This window comes from Semicossyphus pulcher, unplaced genomic scaffold (assembly GCF_022749685.1).
Source record: "Semicossyphus pulcher isolate SPU_LCO1_2020_fin unplaced genomic scaffold, fSemPul1.0.p SCAF_21, whole genome shotgun sequence".
Classification (NCBI taxonomy): Eukaryota; Metazoa; Chordata; class Actinopteri; order Labriformes; family Labridae; genus Semicossyphus; species Semicossyphus pulcher.
This window is the reverse complement of record NW_027211695.1, coordinates 1,572,235-1,592,089: the sequence shown is the minus strand read 5'-3', so window position 1 is coordinate 1,592,089 and position 19,855 is coordinate 1,572,235. Positions and strand designations below refer to the sequence as shown.

Genomic DNA, 19,855 nt, shown 5'->3' with positions numbered 1-19,855 from the left:
GTGGGGGACTGCTTGTTGACCTTGAGTTATTTTTAGCTCAGTGTTTCAGCTGCAGACTGAGTCTCTGGGAGTTCGGGACTCTGATAGAACTGTGTCTTCATATAGAGTCCCTGCTTTCTTACTGTACTGCACATGCACACGCATAATAATGTTTATTTTAACGCTGAACGTAAACAGAACTTAAGTTGTTTAAAGAAAACGCTGTGCACCAGCTCAGCTGTCTGTGAATCTGTTTGATAAACGTCACTCTGATCGTTGTGGTTCTTTTTATGGACAAAGCAGGAAGTTAAAGAGAGAACAAGAGACTGAACATGTTTCCATGTCAATACATTTTATTTACACGTTTCCTCGTACAGATGTTTAAATCCTTGCACAGCTCTTCACGTCAGTCTGTTCTTACTTTTATCTCTTTCACATCTCTCTTAAGTCTTTTCTTCCAGCCCTGCCCCCCCTCCTCAGGGGGCCCCAGCTTCAGTCAACGGGCCCCTGGAAGATGAGTTTGATGTGGCCCTGCTCGCCCGTCAGCCAGGTGCCGCAGAAGGGGCAGGCGGCATGGAAGGCGTGGGTGCCGTGGGGCAATGGGATCTGGCTCCACCCCCCCACAGTCTTCTCTGAGCAAACATGGCCGCATGGGCAGAAAGCGTGGGTGGGGGGCCCGGCATCCAGGTAGAGCCCCCCCTCGCAGCCCAGCCACAGCGGCACGTAGGGGCCGACCCGGCGGCACATGGGGCACTCCCTCTCTCCGGTGCTTGGGGGGGCGGTGCCCCCGGGACCAGCGGGGCCCTTCTCCTTACGGTAGCCCCAGTTGTGGTAGCCGTGCACATGGCCGCAGTTAACGTACACCCACGGCTGCTTCTTGTCCACGATCTCACGCTGAGCCAGGCTCGGGAACGCCAGTGTATTGAAGCCCACCGGACACTGCGGCCGCGCCGCATTCAATTCCTGCCGCAGGGACTCCAGCTGCTTCAGGGTGGGGGTGTGACGCAGCCCGGCAGGGGTCCGCCACAGCAATGTTGCCCCGCAGAGATCGATCAGTGAGCCGTCCTGCAGGGTGTTCGACTCGTTCTCAACCTGAGGGGAGGGTACAGCGTTCATCAGTTTATCACCGGGCTAGAACATGTGATTTATACTGATGTGTGTGTGGGGGGGGGTTAACTGGGAACAGATTTATTCAGTAACAAACATCTGTATTGCCACCAGGTGGCACTGTGCTCAACATGTTCACACATTCACCATCTTTGTTGGCTGTTCTCTTTAAACACAGATGATCGAGGCTGAGTGAGTTTGTTTTCTGACCTCAGATGATTTCAGTGTCAGGACTCCAAATAAAATGTATACAAAGTGAATGACAATAAAGACAATTACCATGAAGTGCTTCACACGCAGGGAGATAGGATAATTGGTCAAATTTGCAGAAAGTTGCGGCAATTGGTTGAATTTGTGCAAATTGCAGGAACGCAACATCATGACGCACTGATTCATTTGTATTTTAAGAGTATTGGGAGGAGTGACAACATCATGTCCCTTATTTGACTGTTTTAGTTGAAGTTATAAAATGTTTTCTGCTGACGTCACTCTGATGTCATCGTGTTTAAAGTTCAGCACCTTCGGACCATGTGACCGCACACAGATGGAGTCATCAGCCCCGTTTCCTCACCAGTTTCCCTCTCTGCTGGGCGGAGCGAGTCTCCCTCAGAGCAAACACGTTTCCACACACGGAGATTTCCCTCCACACACCCGGCGCCGGCTCGCACACAAACTCCCCCGCAGGATGCATCACCAGCACGCCGTTCGTTGTCAGCCCGTCCATCAGCCCGTCAGACGTCCGCCATTTAGCAGCACGCTCCTACACACAGCACACATTCACACGCAGATGTGGATGTTAGAGGGCGATGGAGCTGAAAAACAGTCGACTCTGCGTTTCTGTTTCTATTATTATCTCAGAGTGAAACACAATGTGTCATTACGTGATCAACTCTCAGCCAATGAAAACGCAAGATTCTGTTCTGCGGTTCATTCCACTACCTCATTACTCATTACACTCCCTGCTGATCATCACACAGCAGATACAGTGGACATTTAGATAAACAGGTTTTTAAAAGCAGGAGGGGGAGACCAAACACAGAGCTAAAGGAGATCACGTTTTTATTCATTAAACTCGACTCGCCAGGCTTTCATCCATGGGGCAAGGACATGACGCTGCTGCCCTGTAGGCCCACCCGCAAGGAGAGGCGTGAGGTCAGGTGCGAGGAAGTCGGACGGCAGGAAAAGACAGGAACCTCCTCGGCAGCGCAGACTGACTCTCGTAACATGAAATGTCACTGTTGAGGAAGGAACCGAAGAGTAGAGAGGGGCTGGACATTTTCCAGGGGGCACCCAGGGGAGAGGCACTGGGCAGGTGAGGGGAAACTCTCGAGGCCCTGGCTAGGCGCTGCAGTGTTGGAGATCTCCCCTGGATATTAGAGTATGACTCCTGTGAAGAGGAAAGCTCTGTCTGCGGTTTGCGCTAAAGCATACGCTGCCTTCTTCCTCCTAGAAAGGGTTCTGCCTGGGCACTCTACAGTTCTACTAGAGGAATTCAATGGCCACGTGGGTAGTAATGCAGACATCTAGAGGGGGGCGATTGGGAACAGTCTGCCTGATCTAAAGCAGATTGTTGTTTTGTTATTGGACTCTATAACAATCACCATGTTTGAGCATAGGGTTATTCATAAGTGTACCTTGTACCAGAACACCCTAGGCTAACGATTGATGATCGATAGACCTGTCTGCGAGGTCTTGACTTCCCACTGCGGGAAGAAGAGTGGGGGGTTAGGGCTGGAGACTTGGAAACCCAAGTGGGCCATGTTCAAAGCCTCCATTGTGAAAGCAGCTACTAGGAGCTGTGGCCAGAGCAGTGTAGGTGCGTATGGCCTGCGGGAGACGTATGATGACGTTTTTATCTCAAAGAAAATTAAGCAGGAACGGATAAGGAGCCTGTGAGTGACTTTATCCATCAAATAACTTCCTCGAAAAAGTTACAAATAAAGTTTAAAAAAACAACAACGGCCCGGGGAACCAAAATAAAAGCGTTGTGCACAAATGAGGGGAGTCAGAATTTCAGATCGGGCTTTTACTTTGAAAAAGCATACCGGAAGTGTTGACCTACTTTACTCTCCATGCCTGTGACTTTTGATACAGGAAGAATATGCAGTGAATATTGCTGTCAGAGGTCAATAGGATCAGATGCCCCGCTGCCGTCCCGCACACGCCACGCTTCCAGTGTGAATTGACCGTTAGAGATATGGTAAGGAGTTTAAGCATAGAGTGGCTACTCCTTGACATCGAAACGAGTCAGCTGATGTGGTTCAGCATCTGATCAGCATCCTCCTGGGCTCCTCCCTGTGGAGGTTTTTGATCACGTCCTCGGGGCAGACCCAGAGTTCGCTGGAGTGAATATATATATCCCATCTAGGCCTGGGAACGCCTCGGGATCCCCCCAGGGGGAGCGGGAAAATGTTGCTGGGAAAAGGACAGGCTAACTTGCTGAGCCTTTTGCCATCTCCAACCCGCCCCCAGATAACAGGAAGAAAATGGATGGAATATTTTATGTAAAAATATTATGTGTAATAAATGTCCCCTTACATGATTTATATCTGAAAGATGTGCAGTAGCAGCAAAGATTCACCTGGTTACATGTACTGACATCACATCTATGATTTCACATGTCGGTGGCTTGTCCCTTTCCCTGCTGTTTCTCTTACAATGGTCTCTATGGTTACTAGCCCCTCCCTCCCAAGGAAAGACACTCACCCCCAGGAAGATGTTCTTGGAAGAGTCGAAGCCGGCAGCGTAGATTCGGGCGGTGTAGGGGGCGCTGCGCTCACACATGATGCGGCAGGCGTAGCGAGAAATGGTGCTCTGAGCCGACTGACCCCCACCCCCTCCTTCACCCGCTGCCCCACCGCCCTGACCGCCACCGCCTCCCCCACTGCTGCTGCTGCCTGCCGTGTCTGTGACCACAAAGTCAATCATGCTCTCTGTGGAGCGTCCGATCTGAGAGAGAGAGAGAGAGACAGAGAGAGAGAGAGACAGGAAGTAAAGATGAACAGAGTTTAGTTTGTGCTTCAGGTTCAGTTTGATCAACTTCTGATTTCTGCTGATTAAAAATACTAAACAGAGTTTATTTAACATGATGTTATTTTTGTGTGTGAGTGTGTGTGTGTGTGTGTGTGTGTTCTCACTGACCTGGAACATGTCTGTGTTGGTGTCGTGTGTGTACTCCACGATGACAGAGTGACTCCGTGACAGAGTGTACGAGATGCTGTGCTGACTTTTGTTGCTGAGTGCCTGCCGAAGAAACACATGATCACATGACAGGTCACGTGACCCTCCTGGAGGACGCTGTCTGTTCTGAGGAACAATCCAAACTCAGTGACGGATGTTATTGAATCAGCTGGTGTTTCTATATGATAGTACCACATGTATAAAACATTATATTTATAATATTTACATAAAGTACAATCATAGTAACTTACAGAGTTACATTGTGAACCTGAGAACTGTTCACACCTGTTTGCAGCCATACTAATAGCTCTGTGAGAAGGGGTTAACACAGCTTGCTTTCAGCTAGATGCTAATGCAACATTAAGTGGATAATGTTGAACATCTTCATTGCATTAGCTCAGGTATTAGCACGCTAACATTTGTAACTATCAGTTAATAAAGCATCCAGGGTGATTTGTCAGTGATGAATACTTCTGAACAATCAGCTGTCTGCAGGGTTAAACTACTTTTAGCATCAGCTCTGCTAACTTAGAACTTCAGCTGAATGTAAACCACAACAAACAAGTCCATCAGGAACCAGCAGGGAACCAGTCAGGAACCAGACAAGAACCAGACAGGAACCAGCAGGGAACCAGCCTGGAGTCAGACAGGAGCCAGCCAGGAACCAGTCAGGAACCAGACAAGAGCCAGCAGGGAACCAGTCAGGAACCAGCAGGTAACCAGACAGGAACCACACAGGACCCAGTCAGGAACCTTCAGGAGCTAGTGGGGAACCATTCAGGAACCAGCCAGGAACCAGCCTGGACCCATTCAGGAACCAGCCTGGACCCATTCAGGAACCAAACAGGAACCAGCCAGAAACCAGTCAGGTACCAGACAGGACCCAGTCAGGAACCAGCAGGGAACCAGTCGGGAACCAGACAGGAACCAGTCAGGAACCAGCCTGGACCCATTCAGGAACCAGAAGGGAACCAGTCAGGAAATAGTCAGGAACCAGCCAGGAACCAGCCTGCCAATATGCCTCAAGTCAAGTCAAGTCTCAAGTCATTAACTTGCAAGTCCAAGTCGAGTCTCAAGTCGTTTATTTTTTTCCAAGTCATCAAAACAGTGACTCGAGTCGACTCAATTCCGAGTCACCATGACTCGAGTCCACATCTCTGGCGATTACTCACCTTTGACACCAGGGGCGTGGACACGTTGTGGATAACATCCGGTTTGACTCCGTTTGCTTTCGGTCTCTTATAGAGAGCCAGACGACTTCTCCTGCGACCTTTGTCCCCATTAGCCAGAGACCCATTGTGCCTGACAAACATTAAAATAAACTTCATTATAATACTTCGAAGAACGGTTACATTGATCACCACCAATTTGTGTTTTCTCAACAGAAATATTAACAGAACTTATTCATTAATTTGTGTCTCCTGAGTTTTAAAACAGAAATTAATACTGGGTCGACTTAGGTCCTGGTTTAGAAGTCAGAGGACCCATGTTATAGTATATTGTATGTATATATATTCCTCTTACCCGAACACAATGATAATGTAGATGTGATTAATGTAGTGGTTTTTTATATACATGTATATCTATACAAACAGTATACATGTTGTCTCACCCTAAGACGATGAGCTCCCCGTACTTGACGGGCTCCTTGTCGTCGAGGAAGACTCCGTCGTGGGGCTGAGAGCTGGAGCCCAGGGGGGGAGAGGGCTGGCTCTTGTTGCAGGACGGCCTCAGCTCCAGAGATGGGGGGGGACACAGCGCCTCTGAGCTGCCCTCCAAAACCATGCCCACCGGCCTCAGCTGGAACTCACTTCTGGGGTTGGGGGGGGAAGAAGGGGGTCAGAGAGGGGGTGAGTCAGAACAACAACACACTGTGCCATCACTGTGCTAACACTGTGCAAACATGAAGCTAATACTTTGCTAAAACTGAGCTAACACTGAGCTAACAGCTAATATACAAACAGACTTTTTTAACAGAGATTGAATATACAAATTATTTGTCAAATTGTCAAAACACAGTGAACTCTATATTCAACATCTGTCAGACTAAACTGAGGGCATCAAAACACAGTGAACTCTACATGAAACATCTGTCAGACTAAACTGAGGGCATCAAAACACAGTGAACTCTACATGAAACATCTGTCAGACTAAACTCAGGGCATCAAAACACAGTGAACTCTACATTCAACATCTGTCAGACTAAACTGAGGGCATCAAAACACAGTGAACTCTACATTCAACATCTGTCAGACTACACTGAGGGCGTCAAAACACAGTGAACTCTATATTAAACATCTGTCAGACTAAACTGAGGGCATCAAAACACAGTGAACTCTATATTCAACATCTGTCAGAATAAACTGAGGGCATCAAAACACAGTGAACTCTACATGAAACATCTGTCAGACTAAACTGAGGGCATCAAAACACAGTGAACTCTACATGAAACATCTGTCAAACTAAACTGAGGGCATCAAAACACAGTGAACTCTACATGAAACATCTGTCAGACTAAACTCAGGGCATCAAAACACAGTAAACTCTACATGGAACATCTGTCAGACTAGACTGAGGGCATCAAAACACAGTGAACTCTACATGAAACATCTGTCAGACTAAACTCAGGGCATCAAAACACAGTGAACTCTACATGGAACATCTGTCAGACTAAACTGAGGGCATCAAAACACAGTGAACTCTACATTCAACATCTGTCAGACTAAACTGAGGGCGTCAAAACACAGTGAACTCTACATGAAACATCTGTCAGACTAAACTCAGGGCATCAAAACACAGTGAACTCTATAGTCAACATCTGTCAGACTAAACTGAGGGCATCAAAACACAGTGAACTCTACATGAAACATCTGTCAGACTAAACTGAGGGCATCAAAACACAGTGAACTCTACATGAAACATCTGTCAGACTAAACTCAGGGCATCAAAACACAGTGAACTCTACATGAAACATCTGTCAGACTAAACTGAGGGCATCAAAACACAGTTAACTCTACATGAAACATCTGTCAGACTAAACTGAGGGCGTCAAAACACAGTGAACTCTATATTAAACATCTGTCAGACAAATCTCAGGGCATCAAAACACAGTGAACTCTATAGTCAACATCTGTCAGACTAAACTGAGGGCATCAAAACACAGTTAACTCTATATTCAACATCTGTCAGACTAAACTGAGGGCGTCAAAACACAGTGAACTCTACATGAAACATCTGTCAAACTAAACTGAGGGCATCAAAACACAGTGAACTCTATATTCAACATCTGTCAGACTAAACTGAGGGCGTCAAAACACAGTGAACTCTACATGAAACATCTGTCAAACTAAACTGAGGGCATCAAAACACAGTGAACTCTACATGAAACATCTGTCAGACAAAACTCAGGGCATCAAAACACAGTGAACTCTACATTCAACATCTGCCAGACTAAACTGAGGGCATCAAAACACAGTGAACTCTATATACAACATCTGTCAGACTAAACTCAGGGCATCAAAACACAGTGAACTCTACATGAAACATCTGTCAGACTAAACTGAGGGCATCAAAACACAGTGAACTCTATAGTCAACATCTGTCAGACTAAACTGAGGGCATCAAAACACAGTGAACTCTACATGAAACATCTGTCAGACAAATCTCAGGGCATCAAAACACAGTGAACTCTACATTCAACATCTGTCAGACTAAACTGAGGGCATCAAAACACAGTGAACTCTATAGTCAACATCTGTCAGACTAAACTGAGGGCATCAAAACACAGTGAACTCTACATGAAACATCTGTCAGACAAATCTCAGGGCATCAAAACACAGTGAACTCTACATTCAACATCTGTCAGACTAAACTGAGGGCATCAAAACACAGTGAACTCTATAGTCAACATCTGTCAGACTAAACTGAGGGCGTCAAAACACAGTGAACTCTATAGTCAACATCTGTCAGACTAAACTCAGGGCGTCAAAACACAGTGAACTCTATATTAAATTAACTGAATGAGAATTCTATATAACAGAGACAATGAGAAGCTTTTAATTAACCAGAGAAGAAGAATAAATGCATGTTCACTGTTAAAGAGTGGGATCATTTCTACCACACGCACGCACACACTCACACGCACACACACACACACACACACACTCTCTCAGGTTATTTAAGTCTATTATTAATCAGAGGTAGGCAGGACCTCCTACACTGTAAAAAATGACAAAGACCTGCAAGCTTTGTTCTCCTCTGAGGGTTTATTAGATAATCTGACTGATCATAGAAACACACACACACACACACACACACACACACTTACTGTCTGATGTGTGTGTGATAAATAAACCACACTGTGAGTAAACTGCAGTCTCATTATGAAGAAGCTGCATGAAGGGATGAAGACAGGGAGGAGGAAGAGAAGAAGGGGGTAAGAGAAGAAGGGGTAAGGATGAGGAGGGGGAGAAGAAGAGGGGGGGGTTGAAGGGTGAGGAGAGGTGGAGGAAAGAGATGAGGGGCAGATAACACACTCACCAGAGCTGATGCTTGCGTGTGAATGATGAAGAGGAAAGAGAGGAGGGTGTGTATGTGTGTGTCAGTGAGCATGTGCAGACGCTGTGGCAGGGTGATGGATTGCCTCTTCTGTTCCTCACATTTTCTAATCAACCCACAACCACATCCTGGAAGGGGGGGCAGAGAGAGGGAGGGAGGGGGAGGTAGTAGAAGAGAAACAAAGAGAGAGAGAGAGAGAGAGGGAGGGGGAGAGAGAAGAGAAACAAAGAGAGAGTCAAAGAAAAGGAGAAAAGAGATAAAGAGGAAACAGTCTGTAGTGAAGAGGAGGAGAATGAAGGCTCTGTGGAGGAAACACTGATTGTCATCACCAACCACACACAATAACACACGCACACACACACACACACACACACTCTTACCAGCATGATTCCTGTAGTTGAACAGAGTAACACCTGTCAGTCTAACAGAGATCAAACTGTGATTTAAACAATGAAACATACGCCGACCATCAAACATGATGACCACTGACCTGGTCACTGTCGAGTGAGTAACATTCTCTATCTCGTTACAATGGCCCCTGTCATTGGGGGGGTATGTGAGGCAGCAGGTGAACACTTGGTCTTTCAAGTTGATGTTGGAAGCAGGAAAAATGGGCGAGTGTGAGGATGTGAGCGACTTTGACAAGGACGACTGGGTCAGAGCATCTCCAAACCTGCAGCTCTTGTGGGGTGCAGAGGTCTGGACCTACCAAAGAGGTCCAAGGAAGGAACACCAGTGAACCAGCGACAGGGTCATGGGCGGGCAAGGCTCTTTGATGCACGTGGGGAGTGAAGGGTGGCCCGTGTGATCCGATCCAACAGAAGAGCTACTGAAGCTCAAACTGGCCATTAAGGAACAGACCTCACAATTGGAAGCAGTCGCCGCCCGGGTGGGAGAAGCAGAGAAATGAAATACCGACGTGGATGCTGTGGCTACGTCCTCAGAAGCTAGGTTAGCATTCCTTGACAAACAAGTGCACGGCATGTTGGAGCACATTGATGATCTTGATAACCCAGGCTGCATCTGTAACATACCGGTTGTTGGTGTACCCGAGGGCTCAGAAGGTTCTGATCAGGTGACCAAGCTCACCGGTCCTTACCGTCAAAACCCAACCCCAACCAGCGCCCCAGAGCGCTGATAATAAAGTTCCATAACTTCGAGGACATCGCGTCGGGTAATGGAGGCAGCTCACCAGCTCGGATCTTGCTGACCTAACCAAGATGATCCCACACACAAGGAGCCCAGGATCTCCTGCCAGAAGCTGTTCGTTTGTCCGTTGGCTGGAGCAAGAACGTGGAGGCAGAGACATTTCAAGAGACTGGACTGGACGTTAGCGGAGTTCATTTATATACATGTGTGAGTAAGCTGCCCATGTTTATGTTCAAGCTTGTGTTACTTCTATGTTTGAGTGCCAGGGACGAGTAGATTGCAGCCTCGTTACATTCCTACTGACTTGTTTTGTTTTTGGAGTAAGGCTCATGAGAGATCTCCAAGGCTTATAGCTGTGGTATGGAAGAGGTCAGAAGTCCCCTGCAGGTTAGGTAGCAGGGACAACCCCCTTAACATTTTTGCTTTTTGTATTTTAAGTCACTCACTTCATCATGTGAAGATTTGGGATTTACAGGATGGATGATATGCACGGCCAGGCACAGAGGAGAAGGCTGTGTCACACAGGCAGGACAAGTTTTGTTTTGACAGCTGACTAACGGTAACTCATTAACAGTAATCAGCTGTGAAGTCGGTGCCGATCGGCTCTGTTTCCCTTTTGCCTAAAATTATAAAAGAGGATCAAACAGGTTTCATAAAAGGTCGGCTCAATGCCATCCAGGCCTTTCAGCGGAGACATACTGACGGTCTAGTGCTTTCACTGGACGCTGAGAAAGCCTTTGACCGGGTAGAATGGCCCTGTTTATTTTATTCTTTAAAGTTTGACAAGTTTGACTGTATGACAATCCCCAGGCATCTATTTTAACTAACGGGCTTAGATCAGACAGTTGTTCAGAGGAACGAGGCTGCCCCTTGTTGCTTCACTTATTTGCCATCACAGTTGAACTGCTGGCGGAGGCCATAAGGACGACGCCCTTGATGCAGAGTTTGCAAGTCGATAAAGAGCATCACAAGATAAGCTTATATGCTCTACTTAATGTCATTGATCTTTTTAGTAAGTTTTCTGGTTACGAAATGAATCTGACCAAGTCTGAAGCCATGCCACTTGGCAGCCTCACCTTGATACCTGCTGCTTTGCCTTCCTTTCCCTCTGAGTGGTCTCCGGCATTCTTAGTGTGTTTAGGTTTATTTATTCCCCCTACAATTAGGGAACTGTACAAAGCAAACTTTGTTCCCCTGTTCGAGAAGGTGAGGCAGGATCTCTCGGCTGGGATGCATATCCCTGGGTAAGATGAATATATTACCTCGATTATTGTATCCTATCCAAATGATTCCAGTTTTATAGTCTAAGAGGGTGATGAAATACCTGAATGGCTGGCTAAGTGTCTTTATATGGAGCAAACGTTAAGGTATTATATAATGCACAGCACAACACGAGTTGATAACCTTGAAAGATCTCCCGCTTACTTAACGAGGGGCTTCGGGCACATGGGAGATGGAGCGATCTGTCACAACTGATGATGAAAAGTGGAAAGATATTTGGAGACATGCTAAATTAATTTCAGTCTGCAATCGTACCAAAGCAATGCAGTTTAAGATCACACACAGAATGCATGTATCTCCTAACCGTAGACATCATTTTAATCCTGCTCTGTCACCCATGTGCCGAAAATGCAAGATGGAAATTGGTACTCAAACGCATTGGTCATGCTGTAATCTGCAAAAGTACTGGTCCAATGTGCCATTTGAAATTGAAAAAATACTGGGTCTGAACCAGGAGATGGACCCAGTGTCCCTCATCCTGGGCCTCCTGAGCAGATATGTAACATAAGAGACTTTCCTGTCTTCTTACTTATGCTGCAAAGAACAACATTTTATTACAGTGGATTAATGAAGAAGCACTGACTGTTAAAGGCCGGCATAAAGTGCTCTTTGATTTAGTGCCACTAGAGTTCTTCACATGCATACAATATTCAAAACCTATGACTACCTGAGGTAGAGCCTGGTGTGTCTGCCATCATGCTGCAGGGGTTTTCTTGATAGTCCTGATTGCACATTGTTACTGTAACCTCTGGTACTGCCTGTTTGAATCTGAGCTTCTTTTTTTAATGTTTGTTTTTTGTTTCTAATGTTTAGTCTTTTGTATTTGTGTATTTGTTAAAAAAAATGAAATAAAAACTAAAACTGAAACTAAAACACAAAAAAAGCACCAAAGACATCAAAACAAAGTTTTCAGTGTCACTCTTTTTTTCTACGTTACAGTAGAACTATTTTAGTCCGTCTAACTGTGTTTACTCTCCTCCATCTCTGGTTTAAATATCACAGCTCGTCCTCCTCCATCCTGTTTCTGTGGACACCTAAAATCCTCTTTTCTGTTTCTGGCCTCCCTCTAAACACCCACTGTATCAGGAGTGTGTGTGTGTGTGTGTGTGTGTGTGTGTGTGTGTGTGTGTGTGTGTGTGGGAGACCAGAGAGAGAAAAGTCAGCTCTGTCGCCTGCAGAAACAAATGAAGGATCTAAATTTACTCCAACAGATGAAGTCTGCAGTGAATTATGAACTGAAAATAAAACTCTGCTCCTCCATCTTTAAATAAAGATTTTACAATTTGACCTCCACACACACACACACACACACACACACACACACACACACACACACACACACACACACACACACACACACTGAAATCAAACAGCGTTATTGTGTGAATAAACACAGTTATAATACAATAACAAATCTTAACCTGTTTAAATAGAGATTACACTCTTTGTTGTGTTAGTTATATACAGACTCACTGTGTGAAAACATTTAATTATGACTCTAACATTAGGATCAGATGTATTTGAGTCTCTCATGTAACAGAATGACTCACAGGTTTGTTGTGATCCTGAGTGTGTCTCTGCTGCACGTTATGTAACTCTTCCTACTGTATAAATCCTACATGTTATCACCCCACTCACACACACACACACACACACACACACACACATATATAAATATATGTAATAAAATAATAAGAGTAACTGTAATATAATAAATGTAACTGTAATAATAATAACTGTAATATAACTGTAACTGTAATATTATAATAACTAATATAATAACTGTAAAATAATAATAACTGTAATATAATAACAGTAACTGTAATATAATAACTGTAACATAATCATAACTAATATAATAACTGTAAAATAATAATAACTAATACAATAATAACTGTAACTGTAATATTATAATAACTAATATAATAACTGTAATATAATAATAAAATAATAACTGTAACTGTAATATAATAACTGTAACTGTCTTTCTGTAACCATCTGTCTGATTTTTAACCATCGATGCATCGCACAGAGCATCACTCTGCTGCCTGCTCGTCTGAGATTGGAGCAGTGAGTCAAAAGGGGTGGAGCTTAAATGGTCTGTTAATAGGATGGATATAATAGCACCGATGATGATGAACAGAAAATCTTGTCTTCCTCTGTCAGTGACTCTGATCAGGACCGAGTCTACAGCTGCTGCTCTGAGGGTCAACAGTACTCACAGCTAAATGCTCACATTAGCATGCTAACATGCTAACTCTGAAAATGCTAACATCCTGATGGCACAGAGAGAAAGAGGAAAGACGAGGATGGAAACTCTGAGAGGATGAACCTGAAGCTTTCAGGTCACATGACCCTGACATGCCTGATCACCTGATGACCTGAGCTCTCTCATCATTACACAGTCACAGTCACCGACAGACACAAACAGCAGACATCTTCATCATCTACGTCATGGCTGTCGAAAGGTCACAGCAGGGTCACCGATTGAAAGTGCAAAGATCAGCTACGAGTGTATTCTGACACGAGGCGTCATGGTTACATCATGCCTGTTACTATGACAACAGCCTGTGTCTCAAGGAGCATCACAGACTGTAGCTCTGATGACCGACCTAACATGAAGTTATTGCAGGTGTAAATACAAACAACTCATGATCACATGAAGATGTTCACAGGGTGTAAAAATCTACATATCAGATCTGTAGTTAGAGGACAGCAGACAGGAGGTCGCCAGTGTTGGCTAACAGTGTTAGCACTCATCTTTAAAGGAGCCATTACCCTCAGTGACCTCTGCTCACATTAAGAACGTGTTAGTGCTAACGGATGTTAGCATCAGTTTGAACTGTTTTATTTTAAATCTCTTTCTTTCTCTTCCTGTTATTGCAGGTTAACTTCTTTCAGTTTGACCCTCAGGCTTCACAAGAGCTGACAGGTGGGCTGAAAGTGTTACCTCATCCTGTGCTACCTCTCACACGCGCACACACACACACACACACACACACACAGACTGTGATCATCATGGAGGCTATTTTTCCATGTATTTGACATTCATACATTTTTATTTGTTCATGTTTTGTTCATATACAGTAAGTTTGACTAATACATAAATATCAGAAGTAATTCTCTGTTATTTAATCTGCAGCTTTAATTTAGTGATGGTGAAAACAGTGAATCCGTTAGTACGTCTATTAAGTCCTTCAACTGGTTATGTAACTACTCGACCATGCTTTGATTAATACTAATGATAATGTGACTACTACAGATGGTTACTGCTCTGCTAATCATACCATGCTAATCACTCAAGGCTAAGAGTAGGCTACTGCTACAACTCGACCTCTGCTGCTTCATCAGGTGCTTCTACTGGTAACCATCACTGAATTAATGGGACAAAAGTACTAGTATTACTGCTACCACTACCACGACCACTAGTACTTACTCTTTTACAACTCTCTCTACATATCTCCTATAATCATATTGACTTTAGTACAACTGTTACAACTGAAACAGCCACAGACGTAGAATTAAAGACTCACTATCACTGCTAATAAAGATAATGAGACATTCAGAACACACACTATGTTCTGGTGAGAAACACACTATTATAATCTTTACAGTTAGCTCTGCAGTTTGTAGCTGTGTAGTACAATAATGAAGTGTCAGTGAAGTCACTCAGTAGATATCTAACAGAAGCTAACATAAAAGTGAGGAGCCAAAAGGTAGATAATGTTAGCTAACATAAACCACAGGTCGTAGCAGACAGGGTAAGACTGCAGCAGCAAAAACAGTAAGTGTGATCAGCTGAATTAAGGTAGGTAACATTTTAATATGTAAGGATAAAATGTGACAGCTTCAGTGATAAATGGTTCTATAACAGAAACCTGCTCAGTTTTACAGCCTCGTATAGACAGACATCAGCACATAGATCATCTGAACATTAAATATTAAATTGCATCATTTCTATTAATACAGAGGTTGGCCGCTCCGACTGAACCGTCTGGTTTTATATTCTGCACACAGGTATCTTTAGCTTCAGCCTGATTCTAGCCACAACATTACAAGATAAACATATAGAGAGATCTGTTTTAGGCATAAACTGTCCTCTCCAAGCAGACTTTAGATATGAATCATGACTCAGCAAACTGTTGGCTCATGAATAAAACACTTTTAATATTGTTTGTTTGAGAAATTTGAAGATTATAACCATCTAAATCCTCTCCTTCTCCTGGCAGCATCATGGAAGAATCCAGAAAGAGAAATATTACATTGAATGATCCAAACATGGCCTCTGTTAATATTCCTGCTCTGTCTCTGTTATTATTCCTGCTCTATCTCTGTTAATATTCCTGCTCTGTCTCTGTTATTATTCCTGCTCTATCTCTGTTAATATTCCTGCTCTGTCTCTGTTGATATTCCTGCTCTGTCTCTGTTAATATTCCTGCTCTGTCTCTGTTATTATTCCTGCTCTATCTCTGTTAATATTCCTGCTCTGTCTCTGTTGATATTCCTGCTCTGTCTCTGTTGATATTCCTGCTCTGTCTCTGTTGATATTCCTGTTCTGTCTCTGTTAATATTCCTGCTCTGTCTCTGTTATTATTCCTGCTCTATCTCTGTTAATATTCCTGCTCTGTCTCTGTTGATATTCCTGCTCTGTCTCTGTTAATATTCCTGCTCTGTCTCTGTTAATATTCCTGCTCTGTCTCTGTTGATATTCCTGTTCTGTCTCTGTTAATATTCCTGCTCTGTCTCTGTTGATATTCCTGCTCTGTCTCTGTTAATATTCCTGTTGTCTCTGTCAATATTCCTGCTCTGTCTCTATTATTCCTGTTCTGTCTCTGTTGATATTCCTGTTGTCTCTGTCAATATTCCTGCTGTGTCTCTTTTATTATTCCTGCTCTGTCTCTGTTGATATTCCTGTTCTGTCTCTGTTAATATTCCTGCTCTGTCTCTGTTGATATTCCTGCTCTGTCTCTGTTGATATTCCTGTTCTGTCTCTGTTAATATTCCTGCTCTGTCTCTGTTGATATTCCTGCTCTGTCTCTGTTAATATTCCTGTTGTCTCTGTCAATATTCCTGCTGTGTCTCTTTTATTATTCCTGCTCTGTCTCTGTTAATATTCCTGTTCTGTCTCTGTTGATATTCCTGCTCTGTCTCTTTTATTATTCCTGCTCTGTCTCTGTTAATATTCCTGTTCTGTCTCTGTTGATATTCCTGCTCTGTCTCTGTTAATATTCCTGTTGTCTCTGTCAATATTCCTGCTCTGTCTCTGTTATTATTCCTGCTCTGTCTCTTTTATTATTCCTGCTCTGTCTCTGTTATTATTCCTGCTCCATCTCTGTTATTATTCCTGCTCTATCTCTGTTATTATTCCTGCTCTATGTCTGTTAATATTCCTGTTGTCTCTGTCAATATTCCTGCTCTGTCTCTATTATTCCTGTTCTGTCTCTGTTATTATTGTTCTGTCTCTGTTAATATTCCTGCTCTATCTCTGTTATTATTCCTGTTCTGTCTCTGTTATTATTCCTGCTCTATCTCTGTTATTATTCCTGCTCTATCTCTGTTAATATTCCTGTTGTCTCCGTCAATATTCCTGTTCTGTCTCTGTTATTATTCCTGCTCTGTCTCTGTTATTATTCCTGTTCTGTCTCTGTTATTATTCCTGCTCTGTCTCTGTTATTATTCCTGTTCTATCTCTGTTATTATTCCTGTTCTATCTCTGTTATTATTCCTGCTCTATCTCTGTTAATATTCCTGTTCTATCTCTGTTATTATTCCTGTTCTGTCTCTGTTATTATTCCTGCTCTGTCTCTGTTATTATTCCTGCTCTATCTCTGTTAATATTCCTGTTCTATCTCTGTTATTATTCCTGTTCTGTCTCTGTTATTATTCCTGTTCTGTCTCTGTTATTATTCCTGCTCTGTCTCTGTTATTATTCCTGTTCTATCTCTGTTATTATTCCTGCTCTGTCTCTGTTATTATTCCTGCTCTATCTCTGTAAATATTCCTGTTCTATCTCTGTTATTATTCCTGTTCTGTCTCTGTTATTATTCCTGCTCTATCTCTGTTATTATTCCTGTTGTCTCCGTCAATATTCCTGCTCTATCTCTGTAAATATTCCTGTTCTATCTCTGTTATTATTCCTGTTCTGTCTCTGTTATTATTCCTGCTCTATCTCTGTTAATATTCCTGTTCTGTCTCTGTTATTATTCCTGCTCTGTCTCTGTTATTATTCCTGCTCTATCTCTGTTAATATTCCTGTTCTGTCTCTGTTATTATTCCTGCTCTGTCTCTGTTATTATTCCTGCTCTGTGGTGGTTGCAGTGGATTGCATTTTCTCAGGGCCATGCTGGTGGATGGAAGCGTAACGTTTCTTCTTCTACTCTCTGCTGAGACACAATGATGATGCTGCTGCTGCTGATGGTGGTGGTGATGAAGGTGATGATGATGATGATGGTGGTGGTGGTGGTGATGAAGGTGGTGATGATGATGATGATGATGGTGGTGGTGGTGGTGTTGAAGGTGATGATGATGATGATGGTGGTGGTGATGAAGGTGATGATGATGGAGGATAAATGTTCAAACAGGTTTCATATGAAACCAGCACCCACACAGAATCTTAATTTGTTCTTCTGTTTTATCAAAACAAGTCAGTTTTTAAAACACAATCTGTCTTTTGTGTCGATGCTGCAGGCTGGTTTTTACACAGGGGATTCCTCCGCGCGCACACACACACACACACACACACACACACACACACACACACACACACCACACACACACACACACACACACACACACATACACACAGACACGCACACACACACACACACACACACACACACACACACAGTGATGTAGAGGTAAATAATAGAGAGGCTGGCAGCCCTGCAGAACAACACAGTCAGAGAGATTTAAAGCCTCATTCTGCATGTTACAGCAGTGTGACGTCATGTATCAAGAATAAAAGGTGATCAACCCGCAGATTAAAGGTGACTTTAACCTCCACCACTATGAGACAGCAGGCCACACACACACACACACACACACACACACACACACACACACACATACGTATTTACCCGCTGATGCTCGCCAACGGAGGTCCGGACAGGCTCGGGTCTGAGTGTAATCCGTCTCTGGGTGTATGAGTCCGGGTTCTGTGAGTCCGCGTGCGGCCTGGACTGCGTGAGACGGAGAACAGGAGGGATGAAGAAGAAGAGGAGGAGGAGGAGGAGCAGCGCAGAGCATCAGCAGCGCGAGCCTCTCCTCCGCTCACGTTACACCGAAGACCGAGACACGTTCACTGCTGCTCGGAAAGTACAGCACCGTGACACGCCTATGTCTCTCTACCACACCTCACCCACTCTCTCTCTCTCTCAGATATTAACGTCTGTCACGTGAACACCGTGTTGCCTTTAAGTGGTGCTGGTAAATCTGAGATTCTGAGTCTGATGGATTGAAACTAAACGCATCACATACAGCAAGAGGGAGGTGCTCTCATCTCTAGGAGTCTAATTCACCCTCCTCCTCCTCCTCCTCGTCCTCCCTTTCCTCCTCTTCCTACATCCTCCACCTCCTCCTGGTGCTCCTCCTCCTCCCCTCAGAGATCACTTTAAGACCTCCTTCACATTAAATACCAGTGTTCACTATTGATTAATAAATCATTCACTGAGATGATATTGATATGATCAGCTCTGGGTTGCCAGGTTGGTTGGTGTTTATCCCTGCCCCGCCCACATGAGAGTAAAAGAGCTTTACAGGTTATACTACCTTGTCCGTGTTAAAGCATTATGTAAGAACTTTACCTTAAAATAAAAGCTAAAAACGAGTTGTACAGAGAATTCTGTTTGATTCCCTCTCTGCACCCTAAGCTCTATCTTCACTCCCAGTTAAACAGTACAGATTCCCTGTGACTCCCATTTATCATATGTTGGGCAGCTTCATGCTTACACTCTTTATTCATGATCTGTTATTTATTACGGTGTGAATGCCTGAGGCAGCACTCCAGATTTCATTGTATGGTTTTAACGATGCAATGACAATAAAGGCATTCTGATTCTGAGCTACACATTCAATTTGATGTTCTCTGTATGTTCTCGGTCTGGAAATGAAGCAGATCATGGTGTTCTTGTGTGTAATGAAAGTTAGTCTACAGCATACAGCAGCTGTTTATCTGCTGAAGTGTTAATAAGATGTTTTTTATAATATCTGTGACAGTGATGTTGCTGTTACTTTAGTAATTTACAGCCATACAGAAAAACATAAATATAAATACCCCATTTATAACATAATTAATAAAAACGTTATAACTGTATTGTAAAGACTGACACTAGACTAAACTAGGGAGATTAGAGTGAAGCATTTAATGGTCAGTATCAGAGGTATTGAAAAATATCAGGGAACAAACCGAACAAAGGACATGAAAAACAATGAACGCATCGGTTTCTCCGCAAGATGGCGCTAATGACGCAACAAGAAAAACAACTGCAGAAGAAGAAGAAAGACGCCATCTGATGACGTGGTTATCCAGCGCCGCAGCAGCTCGCTCTGCTAGCACCGTTAGCTGTTATTGAATAAAGATCTCACAGACAGGTTGTTAGTGATG

The 19,855-nt window shown here is 43.8% G+C and overlaps 1 protein-coding gene across 2 annotated transcripts; it reads right to left on the bottom strand.

Moving 5' to 3' along the window:
- Window positions 1-314: 314 nt before the first annotated feature.
- Window positions 315-18,508, bottom strand: peli3 (pellino E3 ubiquitin protein ligase family member 3). 2 transcript variants are annotated; one of them, XM_069671993.1, is made up of 7 exons: window positions 18,330-18,508; window positions 5,879-6,079; window positions 5,439-5,568; window positions 4,228-4,329; window positions 3,793-4,035; window positions 1,658-1,846; window positions 315-1,071 (listed from the first exon to the last, which is right to left on the bottom strand). In XM_069671993.1, exons 2-7 carry the CDS (start codon window positions 6,049-6,051, stop codon window positions 472-474), a joined length of 1,437 nt encoding a protein of 478 aa, XP_069528094.1. In that variant the 5' UTR covers window positions 6,052-6,079; window positions 18,330-18,508; the 3' UTR covers window positions 315-471. The 2 variants fall into 2 exon arrangements, with proteins under 2 accessions (XP_069528094.1, XP_069528093.1); XM_069671992.1 differs by having other exon boundaries at window positions 5,879-6,076; window positions 18,330-18,348.
- Window positions 18,509-19,855: the final 1,347 nt, after the last annotated feature.

Coding starts and splice junctions, on each gene's coding strand:
- peli3 (XM_069671993.1), bottom strand. CDS start 6,051: ATGGTTTTGGAGGGCAGCTCAGAGGCGCTGTGTCCCCCCCCATCTCTG. Junction 5,569..5,878: donor GGGGAGCTCATCGTCTTAGG/GTGAGACAACAT, acceptor AATGTTTGTCAG/GCACAATGGGTCTCTGGCTA. Junction 4,330..5,438: donor CCACGCCCCTGGTGTCAAAG/GTGAGTAATCGC, acceptor TTTCTTCGGCAG/GCACTCAGCAACAAAAGTCA.